This window comes from Alexandromys fortis, unplaced genomic scaffold, assembly GCF_014885135.2.
Source record: "Alexandromys fortis isolate MF-2015 unplaced genomic scaffold, M_Fortis_MF-2015_v1.1 scaffold_73, whole genome shotgun sequence".
Lineage (NCBI taxonomy): Eukaryota > Metazoa > Chordata > Mammalia > Rodentia > Cricetidae > Alexandromys > Alexandromys fortis.
The window spans coordinates 3,959,689-3,973,651 of NW_026067959.1; the positions used below are offsets into that span (position 1 = coordinate 3,959,689).

Below are 13,963 nucleotides of genomic sequence, written 5' to 3' on the forward strand. Positions count from 1 at the left end.
GAGTGTGTACCGGAAGCTAGTAGAGGAGACAATTCCTCCTTCTTATGGATCCAGAAACAAGGCACAGCCGAGGAACCCAAGGAACTAAGCTGTCTCGTTCTTAGTATAATAGTATTCATCAGACCATTACCATGTTTAAATTATAGAACAGGTTTTTATCCCTTAAAATACCTTAGCCTCTTAGAGGAAACATGCCCAGGACAACAGAAGAGCAGGTGCTGGTGTTGGCGGAATTTTTGTTGAGTTGGTAGTATTTTTGTCAGTGCAACTGTCTTTAAAAAATTTTTGCTAGCTTTGTTTTTTCAGTTGTGTTATGAAATTGAAATTTAATACCACTGTTCCCTGTGAATACATTATTTCTTGTCATGGGGCTCAGCGTTTCCCCATTCCCAAGTGTATTACATCAAGTCATGAGTTAAACATGCCTAAGATTAAACTAGCGGAAGCCAGCTAGCCAAGAGCATAAGAAGCCAATCTTGGAGATTACAGTGTCCCAAGCATTTTACAGAGGTTGCATCATTTAATTCCCACAACTCCCAATGAGCTAAGTACTGATATTATTCTCTTACCAATTCTAAACAATTTAGTTAAAGTCACACAGCTACGGTAGGATTGAACTTTGAACCCAGGCAGTCAAGCTTTTAAATGTAGTGTTATACTGTTTTCAACACGGATGCCATAAAAAGGCCAGACTTGCTTTTTCAAGGTCAAGATCAGAGACACAGGAATGGACTGGCCACCTGGGCAGGGGAAAGATCTCTACCTGGTAACATGGTGTGGGGGTGAGCTTGGACAGTTGGAATTCCAAGATTTCCAAGACTGCTTTGTCAGAAAATGAATGGCCTCATAGCCAACTGGACACTGATATTTTCTGTTCTCTGGCAACAATAGTAGTTGCAAAAAAACCAGAGACTATGGAAGAGAAGAAGGGGAGGACAGAAAACAAAATGCAGTAGCTGTGGATGCCCCTTCAGTGTTATGCAATATTCCCCAGTGTCTGGGCTCTGGGAAGACACTGGGGAGGTAAGGTTTCCTGCTCCAAGGCAGGGGGCCTGAGATGGAGAAATCGCTGCATTAATTAGATCGTTATATAAAACATCACCTTTCTTCGGGCCATACTCTCTCTTTGGCAACCTTTACGAATCTCAGCGTGTTCCCACATCTCATTGACAAATGCAAACAAGAAATGCAGTCAGCTCCAGCGTTGCTAGCATCCCAGCTAGAGCAAACCAAATTATTTCCTCACCCAGGCAGCAGCTGGAGGTTCTTATCGGCTTCAGAATGTTCTTTGGGTCATTGATAGCCACCCTTTCTTTGCTCACTCATAGACTAATGCAACCTTCCCAATGGTCTTGTGTAAAGCCCTTTGAACTTGCCTGTCTTCTTCTACAAAGCCTCAAGGAGTTTATTTTTTCAAAGTTAGACTCAGATGGGGCTGAAAAGGTGACTCCAGCTGCTAAAAGTGCTCGCTGCCTATGCCAAGAACCAGAACTCAGTTCTCAGTATCTACATTTGGTGGCTCACAACTTGCTGTAACTCCAGCTCTAGGGGATGTGACTCCTGACCTCTACAGGTGCCCACACACATACACGTACATACAAATAGACATTCATACAGACAGTAACAATGAAAAGAAACTTAAAAAAAAAATAGCCTTTAAGAGGAGCTTGAGGTTCACCTCAGAGTTGAGTTTCAGTACATGCCTGCATGTTCTCTCCACACCTCCTGTACTGTCAATATCTTGTACCGAGCAGTCCATTTATTATAAGCACTAGTTGATGTGGGAGTCCCCTCTGTGTGCTGTGATTACCACTAACGAATAAAGAAACTGCTTTGGATCTATAGCAGGGCTGCACTTAGTGAGGCGGGGAAGACGGAACTGAATGTTGGGAGGAAGAAGGCAGAGTCAGAGAGATGCCATGGAGTCACTGCCAGAGAGAGACACGCTGAAACGTTGCTGTTAGGCCACAACCTCGTGGTGATATACAGATTAATAGAAATAGGTTAAATTAAGATGTCAGAGTTAGCCAATAAGAAGCTAGAGCTAATGGGCCAAGCAGTGTTTTAATTAAGATAGTTTCTGTGTGATTATTTTGGTTCTGGGTGGCCGGGATGAACAAGCATCCTCTTCCTATAACTAGTATCAACCAAACTAGTATCAAAGTAGTCCAACTCGTGTCAATGAAACAAGCCCAGTGTGTGTTGTTCATTCCATGGAATTAGACAAATGTACAATGAATGACAGGAAGCCACCATTATAACATTATTCAATTACTTATCTTTAAATTGTATTGTGTTTTCTACTCATGATTTTAAAATATACTTTATTTTTCAGAGACGTTTTAGATTCAAATATTCAAACCAAAACTGAGCAGAAACTAGAGAGTCACCACACATACCCTTCCTTCACATATACTCAGTCTCTCTTATCATCAGTATCCTGCAACAGAATACATGGGTAACAATCAATGACCCCTCACTGACCAATCATTGTAATCCAAAGTCCACAGTTTACAACAGAGCTCGGTCTTCATGGTGTATAGTCTATGGGCTTCAAACAGATGTTTAATGGCATGGTTCCACCATTATAGTATTATTCAGAATCATTTTGCTGCCCTAAATTTTTTTTTGTGCTCCATCTATTTATCTCTTCCTCTTGTTCTGGCAATCAGTAACCACTGAATATTTTATGATCTCCACAGCCTTGCTTTCTCTAGAATGTCAGGAAGTTGAGATCATAGAGTACATATGGTGCATACCATATAGTTCATAACTTTCCAGATGGACATCTATTGTATAGTAATGTGCATTTAAGATTTAAGTTCCAAAACCTATTGATGCTTCAGAGCTCCTTTTGTTTTCCAGAGACAGTGTCTCGTGGATTCCAGGTTTGCTTAAACTTGATATGCTGCCAAGGATGTCATTGAATTTCATATCCTCTTGCCTCCACCTCCAAAGTATTAAGATTTCAGGCACAATAGGTTTTATGTTCTTCTGGGGATTGAAGCCAGGACTTCATAACATGCTAGGCAAGCACTCTTTCAACGGAGCCTCACCCCCAGCCATTTCATTTTCTGTGACCCTTGAGTAACACCGTATTGTCTGGATCCATTACAGTTTATTTATCCATTCACCTACTGAATAGCATGTTAGTAACAGCTATTGCAAACTTTTGTGTGAAAACTGTATGTGTGCTTAAATTATTATCATGTTTGGGTGTTACATACAAAGAGTTTGGCTGTTGGATAATTTGCCCATAATTTTTAGATCTATTTAAACTAGGTATATTTACCACTTACTTTTTTTTTTTTGATGAAATCCTATTGTATACATCCAAACCCATAGCTGATCATGACTTAGCATGGTGTGTGTTTTCTATCACAGAATACGAAAGTATGGGCAGTTCATAAAGGACAGGGTTATTTCACAGTTTGTGGAGGCTGGGACATGTGAGATGAAATCACTGCTGAACTGATCCATCTCTGATTCCAACAAGGCCCCTTGTAGCTGCCTCCTCCTGAAGGGAGAACTGTTTTTATGTGGGAGAAGAGAAGAACAAAGTCCCGTGTGGTCCTTTAAATCCATTCATGAGGGTAGAATGCTCAGAACCTAAACACCTTCCAAAGTACTATACCTGCTGAAGAGGCTGTTGCACTGTGGATTAAGTTGGCAACACATGGATTTTGGAAGAGACAAATACATCCAAACCACAGCAGGTACAGTGTGTATCCTCAGTCCTCAGAGTCCCTGCTTGTTTTTGCTAGATAGTCCATGGATTGTCTCATTGTTTTGGGGAAGCTAATTGACTGTGAAGTCACCACCAGTGCCTTTGTGCTCTCTCTGACAGTGAGTGACAGCAGACAAGGTTGGGGCTCTGAGACACTCCTCAGGCAGGCAGCCTAAGAGCCAGAAATCCGCAGTTGCCTTGGCAACAGCTGAAGTTTCCCGTCATGGGCTGAAAAGCACGATGTCTCTTCATTTGTGAAAAGTCTATTTTACGCTCTCAATCTGCCTGCAGCATAAATATGCCGGGAATAATACCCTCAAGGCTGGATTTCCTTCTTCTGGTTGGGAAATACGGATTTAAACCTCATAGTAGGAGCTGAAAAGGAGGCCTTCACACACACACACACACACACACACACACACACACACACACCTCTACTGATATCAGGCAGAAATACTCCAATGCAGGCAGAATTCACAGTCTTGAGGTTCCAGCCAATTCTATTTTAAACACAAAAATTGGTTTAGGTCATCATGGAGAGAAAGAATTCAGTGGAATTCAGTGATTTTTTTTTCAGAGACTCTATATTATTCACTGCAGTTTTAGATTCTAACACCGTGTTTTGAATAGATGAAAACTTAAAATATCCTTAATAACTACATATTCGACAGCACCTACTATATCTTAAGTATTGTTGGAAGAGTTCTTCACATTCTCCAATGCAAACTTGCTCTCATCTAGATTACTTAGGAAGCACCCCCAGCCTCGCGTGTACCCCAGCCTCGGCTTTCTCTTCCTCTCAACCTCCTCTAATTGATGCTTCTGTTTGAGCCCAAAGAGTTGCAATTTCCTTCATTATCTCTCCCTGAGAATTCCCCAGACTACTGCTTATCCCAAAAGCCTAAATTTCTGCCTGTGCCAGCTACAGGTATGTAAATAACATTTAAGCTTTCTTCCTTCCTTTGAAGAGTTAAGTACCAAGTCCCTAACAAACATCCGCCAGTTTTATTTTAGAACTAAGAGAGTAACTGGATTCCCTAAAGCAGCAAGCTTCCCAAACACCTACTCTACCTTGAAACCATCAGGGTGGCTACCACCCAAGTAGATGGCATACCATGGCAAGGAAGTTTGATGGGAAGACAGAGGAGGACATTTGTGTGCGTGCTCTATGTGGATCCAGCAGTCCCAACAGGCATACCCTGAAATCAGATCTGCTCCTAATACCCTTTGCTAACAAGAGGAAAAATATGAAGACAAAACTGATTTTATGTGGCTTCTCCTTTGCCACAGCGGAGGAGAGTAGGGGGCCTGGTGTTGTAACATCAAAGTGTCCCAGTGGCAGTGAACACTCCACAGTGAAGCAGGTTAGGTGTCCCTAGAAACGTGTGGCTGCCTCTAAGGCAGTCTCTGTTCTCTGGACTCCCCTCCCTCCCAGCCTGATCTGAGGTAAGAGTAAAGTTTCATTCCTGGTTGATGGGAATCTGCTGCCACTGATGTAGTAAGCCAATCAAACCAAATTAATAAATCCAGGTTTATTCTGAGCAAAGCATTCCTGGATGGCCCCAGGTAAAGATGAGAAAACCAGGAGGGAAAACCATAAGGTTGGGGCTTTTAATGCCTTTGGATGTGGAGCCACTGATGGTGGGCTTTCTCAGGGGAGGAGTCTGGACTGAGCCAATGCCAGGAGTTGGGGTGAAACTTTCATCCAAACAATAAACATCCTGTCTCTTTAGTTGGGGTTTTTAAACACACTTGATGCTCTACAAAGTATTCAGTGTCCTAGAGGGTCCTGCACTGTAGAACAGTAAAGAAACCTGGCTCCTTACCATAAGGAGCTTCCAAGGTGGCTGTTGACATACTTGAATCTCAATACACACACACACACCACACACACACCACACACACACACACACACACACACACACACACACACACACGCACACACCATGACTGGAGGCTGAACTCTCAGAGAAAGAGTTATCTAATTCATGGGAGAGGATTAAAAGAAGTAGAAACGAATGCTGTGGAATAATCCTTTTGCATACCGTGAATATGTTTTGTTCTCATTGGTTTAATAAAGGGCTAACTGGCAGGAAGAGGTTAGGTGGGAGAGCCAGACTGAGAGAACAGTGGGATGAAGAAGGACGGAGACTCCAGACAGATGCAGAGAAAGCAGGACATGTAGAAAATGAGGAAACAAGTCCTGAACCATGTGGTAATAAATATGGGGTAATTTAAGTTGTAAGATATAGTTAGTAAGAAGCCTAAGCTATTGGTCAAGCATTTATAATTAAAAATAAGTCACTGTGTAGTTATAGGGGAGCCAATGGTACTGGAAAAAAAAAAAAAACCCTGCCTACAAATGAGGCAGATTGAAAAGAAAATCAAGAGAAGTACTTTACATCTCCCTCCCTACAAAAGTACTAGCAATGGCACAGAAATCGTGGGGTAGCCTTAGGGAATACAAATTATCAAATTGTTAATAGAGCAGAAATATAGCTACTGTTTGACCAACAGAGGTAGATCTGAATTGATGGAGTAGGTTTTTCCTTAGCACAAAGCTACGACAGAGAAATCAAACACATCAGAAACGAAGTAAAATGGTATTGCAAAACATAGGTAGAATATTAGCAGTGTCTACAAACAATGAATTCTAATTTAGGAACACCAAACTTGCCAATCAAAACATTTCTGTAGGCCATATGGGACAGGATCCAGGGAGAAAAGAAACCTCTCCTCCTAAGATATAGACTAGTCACCAAGAGATAGATTATTTATTTGAAAAGAACTGGTCTGGAAAGTAAACTCATGCAGATAACAATGGCCAATGATAAGGTTGAGAGGCAACTGGGTGATTGACAGATCAGCTACTTTAAAGTTCCAGAGAGTGAGATAGCTTTCCTACCTAGGGGCCATGAAAGTCCTGAGTACATGGATACATATCATAGGTGATAATGAATGCCCCAAAGTCACCAAAGGGTAATAAGACATGCAATCCAATAGTTTTATTAATTGGTCAGGTTCTTCCACCATGGTGACTTAAAAAAATTGGTACAGAGTAATTGTACATACTTACGGACTCCCATGTGATAAGCCAAATCTTGTATATATAACTTAAAAAAAATCATGTATCCTGTAAATTTAAAGGTATAGCTTTAAGAAACTTGTGTTTATTCCTTATGCTACATACTTAGATATATATAAATAAACAAGGCCTTGCTTGTATGCATAAGATATTCACGTTATGTATAAAGAGTCTACGAATACAAAGACACTTCCTGTCAGGTGCCAGAGCCCTGTGATTTAGACACTCGGAAGCACAAGCCTTGGCTAAGACTTCATCTGGACATGATTTTGTAGGTTTGTGTGTGTTTGATGTGTTTTGAGAGGGAGGGAACGATAGCAGTCATTATTATGTCCTTTCCAGTGCTTGACTGTAGTAGGAGCTGCGGGCCTGCTTTTCGTCCTGCCCGGCTCCCGCACGGCTAGCTTTACACCAGAAATAACAACACACAAACTGTATTCTTTTAAACACTGCTTGGCCCATTAACTCTAGCCCTTACAGGCTAATTCTCATATCCTGATCAACCCCTCTCTAATAATCTGTGTAGCATCAGTCTTACCGGGAAAGATTCTGCATGTCTGACCTGGCAGCTTGCTTCATGGCGTCTGCCCAGGAGAGAGGAGCATGGCCTCTGAGCTCACTTCCTCTTCCTCCCAGTATTCTGTTCTGTTTACTCCTCCCACCTTTTTTTTTTTTTACCTATGAGGCCAAGCAGTTTCTTTATTATAATTAACCAATGACCTTCCTCCATCACTTGACAAGATACATGCCCAAAACTAGCTGGACAGATTACAAGTTCTGCCTAGAAAATAATGTGCCAGGCCCAGTCAGCTTTGAACTTCTTTACTGGTACCCCAAGTGCATTCCTATGGGCTAGAAGCCTTAGGTGTTCCTGATTTGATGTTACCCTGGAGGGAAAAAGGATACCGAACTCACTGGGAACAGCTTTAAAGTCTGCTAGATTGGTTAGATAGTTGCTTGTATTCCTTAAAATCTTATAATCGTAGTCCCACACACACATATTTTACAGTGGAGAAAAATCAAATTTCAAATAGCTTTTCCAAGATCACTTGTTGTGGGATATTTGTATACTGTGTGAAGATGTGTTGCTGTCATTGGTGTAATAAAAAGCTGAACAGCCAATAGCTAGGCAGGAGAGAATAGGCGGGACTTCTGGGCAGAGGAAGAGAAACTGGGAGGAGGAATCTAAGCATGCGAGTTCTCCAGCAGACTTGAAGCATGTTGGATGTGCAGTACTAACAGGAAAGGTAACAGAGTCAGGTCATAGAATGTAGATTAATTGAAACAGGTTAATTAAATTATAAGAACTAGTTAGGAAAAATCCTAAGCTTTCATAATTAATAACAAGTCTCCCTGTCATTATTTGCAGTCCAACAAAGTCTGATGAGAAAGCTTGCTACAATTGCTAATTATTGTTAATTTCTTCATAGGTTAGGTTTGACTGTGAAACAGACTTTTTTTAAAAAAAAATAAACAAACTGTTTTTTTAACTATACATACCATCCTAGTCTCCACTCTCTTCCCTCCTCCCATTCCCTCCCCTTCTCCCCTGCCCCACCCCATCCACTCCTCAGAGAGGGTAAGGCACATTGCTTTGGGGAAGGTCCAAGGTCCTACCTACTACATCTAGACTAAGCAAGGTATCCATCCAAAGAGAACAGGTTCCCAAAAAGCAGTAGGGATAAATCCTGGTGCCACTACTAGTGGCCCCATAGTCTGCCCCAGCCATACAACTGTCAACCACATTCAGAGGGATTAATTTGGACCTATGTTTTTTCCTTCCCAGTCCAGCTGGAGTTGATGAGCTCCCATTAGCTCATTAGTAGGCTGTTTCAGTGGTTGTACCCATCAAGGTCTTGACCTCTTTGCTTATATTCTCATTCCTCCCACTCTTTAGCTGGATTTTGGGAGCTAAGTCCAGTGCTCTGATGTGGAAACCCAGACTCTTGTAGTAAAATAAACAAATAAATAAACCCATGGTATTGTCTATTGAGAAGGAATAAGTTGACTTGATTAACCTGAAAGATACTGTTAAGAGGAAATTTAATGTTGACTTGTTGACTTTTATTTTTTTTTTCTTAAACAGTTAAAGTTTTTACATGTTTGGTAAGTGAGAAAACCAAGTTACATACCTCTGATAACATCTGTTTTCTTAACCTGCTAAATAAGGTGTAATGGAAAGAAATGTGACCCTGCCTTATGGGGACGCAGTTTGTACATATCTCCCCATGCCATATAGCCCCAAATACTTGGCACCTTCCTGAACTCTACACCAGCAAAACAGGATGGAAAATGTCAGAAAATTCTCTTCAAAACGCTGCCACTTCCCACAGGAACAGTCTTCCCATGCTAGCCAGAACCTTCTCCAGGCCATCTGCAGAACTCTCAGCAGCCAGCCTGCCAGGAAGCCTCCCTCACTTGGGTCTCATGTGTGACTTGGAACAGGCTTCACAAGATTCCATTAGCAGGTTTTTTTTTATTTATTTTTATTTTGCCTCTAACCCACAAATTGCACATCAGCAGTAAGAAGTGGCCTATGGTGAGCCTACCAATGTTGCAAGATTCTGAACATCACAGAGTGGCACTTTTTGGCAAGAAAAACCCTGAGATAATTGAGGAGAGAAAATGAAAGCTCAATCAGCTAGAGAAGAGGGGCGGGAGTGAGGGGATGCAGAGCGTTTGCTGATATGGATGCTAAAGAACTGTGGGTGTGCAGTAAAAAATACCAATAGACCAGGGATACATAAATAAGGTGAGAGAGTGGGGGGGGATTGGAGAAAGACGACTTAATTGTTAAAAATTACATTTACTTATTTTCTTAAACAGTACAATTTCTAACTGTATTCTAAATACTTATCTGATGTGGGATTCCCTTCTGTATGCTGTGAATATGTTTTACTACCTTTGGTTAATAAAGAAGCTGTTTAGGCCAATGACTTTGTAGAGTAAAGCCAGGTGGGAAATTTGAACAGAGATATATAGAGAGACTAGGCAGTCAGACAGACTTCATGTAGTTGCCAAAGGAGAAGGACATTGGAACCTTACTGTAAGCCACAGCCTCATGGTGATACATAGATTACTAAAAGTGGGTTAATTTAAGATGTAAGAGCTAGCTAGGAATATGCCTAAGCTATTGGCCAAGAAGTGTTGCAATTAATATAGTTTCTGTGTGGTTACTCGGGTCTGGGCAGCCGGAAAATGAGTGAGCAGTCTGTTTACACTTATCCTCATACCAACAGGTAAGTGTAGTTGTGACCCCACATCAAAGAAGCATCTTTTTGCAACAGATAGAGACAGTTGCAGAAATGCGCCTATGGTCAAAATGTGGAGAATAAATAACTGTTGGAGCTCAACTCCAACTTATAACATGTGTAACGCAGTCCCTACATTCAGGTAACACAGTAGAAGGTGGGACAGGATGGTTGTAAAACCCAGAAACTTAGGATGCCTGCTCCTAGATAGTGTGTCCCCTGGACATGAGAGAGTATGCACCCATGAAATCTTAACAACACGGTTGCATGGCAGCACCAGTGAACGTGTCAGTGTTCACAAAGGAAACTCCACACTAGTAGCCTCAATGCCAGATGAAAAGCTACATGTGGTCAACAGCTGCCGAGAGATGTGTGCTTTCTCCAGGGATAAACTTCTGTATTGGATGCCCAAACCCAACTGCTCAGCCCTGTTGTGACATTTTGTTTGTGTTCTGACAAAGAAAGCTTGCCTGGAAATCAGAGGTCTGGAGGTCTGCACAGACAGGAAATGACAACAGGGGGTGAAGAGAGGAAGTAATAAAGCAGAGGTAATAAGTGACAGGAGCTCAGCATTTCCAGTCTGGGGATTCGGAGAGGTAAGAAGTGACTATGGCTGCTCCTTTGCTTCTCTGATCTTTCAGATTTTTATTGGCAAGGCCATTAGGGTCATGCTTCACTGGACACATGTGTATATGAGCAATCCTAAACAGTCTGACTCAACAGGTTGTGTGCATATGTATATATGTGCAACAGAAAATAAAGAAAAGATCGTGATTCAGGAGAGACGGGGAACAAAAGGATCTGGGGAAGGAAAGGGTAGGAGTGATAGAGATGCAATGCTCATATATAAGCTTCTCAAAAAATTATTTAAGAAAATATTTTTCAATTTTATTTTAGGGCACCGTTCATTCCAGCACTTAGGAGGCAGAGACAAGGTGGATCTCTGTGAGTACGAAGCTGGCCTGATCTACAGAGTGCCAGAACAGGCTCCAAAGCTACAGAGAAACCCTGTCTCAAAAAATAAAAAATTCAAAATGATAGCCCTCTGTCTTCTACTTGTAACAGTCTGCTCTGAAAAATAATTGCAAGTATTTTTGGTAAAGGTTGAAAGATACAGGTGTAGCAAGCTTTCTTGAATGGCCAGTCCTCAAATCATGGCATAAAGATATTATCAGTTATGAATGCTTGGCTTTATCTTATGTTTATCCCACTAGCTCTTATAACTTAATTTAACCTGTTTCTCTATACTTTGCCTTGGGGCTTTTTACCTTTCTTACATTCTTTACATCCCACTTTCCTGCTTCCTCCAATGCTGATTGGCTGATAGCTGTCTGGCTGACCCGTCCCAGGTGCTCCTTCTTTTTCTCCCTCATTCTTTCCTTTCCAGCCTAGGTTCATCCTCCTAGATTCTTTCTCCTACTTATTCTCTCTGCTGTCCAGCCCTGCCTATTTCTCTACTGCCTAGCTATTGGCCATTCAGCTTTTATTTATTTATTTTTAATTTATTAAAGATTTCTGTCTCTTCCCCACCTCCGCCTCCCCTTTCCCTCCCCCTCCCCCTCCCCCAATCAAGTCCCCCCCCCCTCATCAGCCCAAAGAGCAATCAGGGTTCTCTGCCCTGTGGGAAGTCCAAGGACCACCCTCCTCCATCCAGGTCTTGTAAGGTGAGCATCCAGACTGCCTATGCTCCCACAAAGCGAGTACATGCAGTACGATCAAAAACCCATTGCCCATGTTCTTGAGGTCTCAGTAGCCCTCATTGTCCACTATGTTCAGTGAGACCTGTTTTAACCCAGGCTTTTTCAGACCCAGGCCAGCTGGCCTTGGTGAGTTCCCGATAGAACATCCCCTTTGTCTCAGTGTGTGGGTGCACCCCTCGCGGTCCTGAGTTCCTTGCTCGTGCTCGCTCTCCTTCTGCTCCTGATTTGGACCTTGAGATTTCAGTCCGGTGCTCCTATGTGGGTCTCTGTCTCTGTCTCCTTTCATCGCCTGATGAAGGTTAATATTCAGGAGGATGCCTATTTGTTTTTCTTTGGGTTCTCCTTCTTATTTAGCTTCGCTAAGAACCCGAATTATAGGCTCAATGTCCTTTATTTATGGCTACCATTCAGCTTTTATTATTAGCTTTTTTATTAGACCAATCAGGTGCCTTAGGCAAGCAAGGTAAAAGGCATCACATCTTTACATAAACAAATGCAACATGAACAAATGCAATACATCTTTTATATCTCACTAGTAAAGTAATCTTTAGAAAGAACACTTTTACATCAGGTCTACATAAAAGCTAAATGAAACTTTAAGTTACCAAGACCATCAAAAATATTCAGATATTCTAGGCAAGAAAGAAGGCTCAGGGGATAAAGGTGCTTGTTACGACATCTGATGGCCTGAGGTAGAGCTCCAGGACCAGCACAGTGAGAAGGGAGAACTAACTGCCAGAAGCTGCGCTATGACAACTATATGGGCACACGCACATTAAAATAAATAAATGTTTAAAGTTTTTTTTAACCAGTTGGGAATTAATGTTTAAAGTTTTTTTTTTTTTAATTCAGATATTCTTTCATTTTTTGAGCAAAGAAATGAAAATGAAATTTAGATCTAGGGCCTTAATACCTTGTACATCCCATTTAGCCATCAAAAGGTAGGTGTTGTAAGGAACTAATAAAATTATTGCTGCTTTTTTTGAAGACATTTGCTGGGTTGTTGAATTTTTGTTGTTGTAGTTTTGCTTTTTTTTTAATGTAGAAAGATAAATTCTGTTGACTCCACTGAATCACAGTGTCACACTTAGAACCAGATTTGAGCTTCAGTTCCCCTGTAATAGAATATAAGCAGGAACTTTGACGATTTCAATGAGAAGGAAACACAGGCGCAGAGTCCCCCAAATGATGAGATCACGCACTGTATGAGATAACGTCCAGTGGGCTCTGGCCCTAGTTCTGGGTTCTCCAGGGAAGCGGAGTGACTTGGAGGAAAGCAGAGAGTCAGGCATTCAAAAATGTGTTCCCAGTCTGCAAGAGCGAGTCTGTCTGATTGAAAGACAGTGTGGTGACTGCCCTCATCTGTGAAAGGAAAATAAAGTCCCTTGCCCCGGGGCTGATTAATCATTAAGGGTGGCTGTTGAACTCCAGTCTAAGCAGAGAACCAAGAGAGCGTGAACTCTGAACCCTTCAGAGCCACAAGGAAAGAGGTTTTCTTTTTCTTCTTTTCTTTTTTTTTTTTTTTCTTTTTCTTTGGAGACAGGGTTTCTCTGTGTAGCTTTGGAGCCTGTCCTGGAACTTACTCTGTAGAATCAAACTCACTGAGATCCACCTGCCTCTGGCTCCTGAGATCTGGGATTAAAGGCATGCGCCACCACCCAACTCACAAAGAAAGTTAAGATTTATTTCCTAATGTCTTTACCTATCAATATTTTTTGTTGTGACCATAAGAATTATTTCTTTAAACCCTAGTCTATTCCTGAGATCCTTTGCTGGGTTCCATCTCTAGATCTTTCAAGATCTAGGTTTGACATTCGAGACACATGGGAAGATGGTGGGAGGTTTGTATGTTGGTGAGGTACCTTGTGACTCCGCAGTTGGAAGTATCCACTGCAGAGCCCGTAGGTCCAGCCTCTGAGGCGTTCTTTGTAGCTCTGGGGCACCCACATCCTGAGGCTCGGAAGGAAAGGGTGGGGAGCGGGTGGGCTGCGTCATTCGCTATTGGTTGTCTCATTCTTGGGGGAGTGGGCAGGCAGCATCATTTGCTGGTGGGCTGCGTCATTCGCTATTGGTTGTCTCAATCTTCAGGGAGTGGGCGGGCTGTGTCATTCGCTATTGGTTGACTCAATCTTCTGTGCTGCTCTCATGTCCCTTGCAGAAGAGATTCAAAGTCTTTGGTTTGTTTGAACGAGTGATAATT

At 42.0% G+C, this 13,963-nt stretch overlaps 1 protein-coding gene across 1 annotated transcript in view; it reads right to left on the reverse strand.

Annotated features, from left to right (window-relative positions):
* LOC126507949 (28S ribosomal protein S17, mitochondrial-like) overlaps nt 1-13,758 on the reverse strand; it is a 50,350-nt gene extending 36,592 nt beyond the window's left edge. The window contains exon 1 of the mRNA XM_050152804.1: nt 13,626-13,758. Within this exon, the coding sequence (XP_050008761.1) occupies nt 13,626-13,758 (133 nt within the window). The remainder of the gene's footprint in view (nt 1-13,625) is intronic.
* Nucleotides 13,759-13,963: the final 205 nt, after the last annotated feature.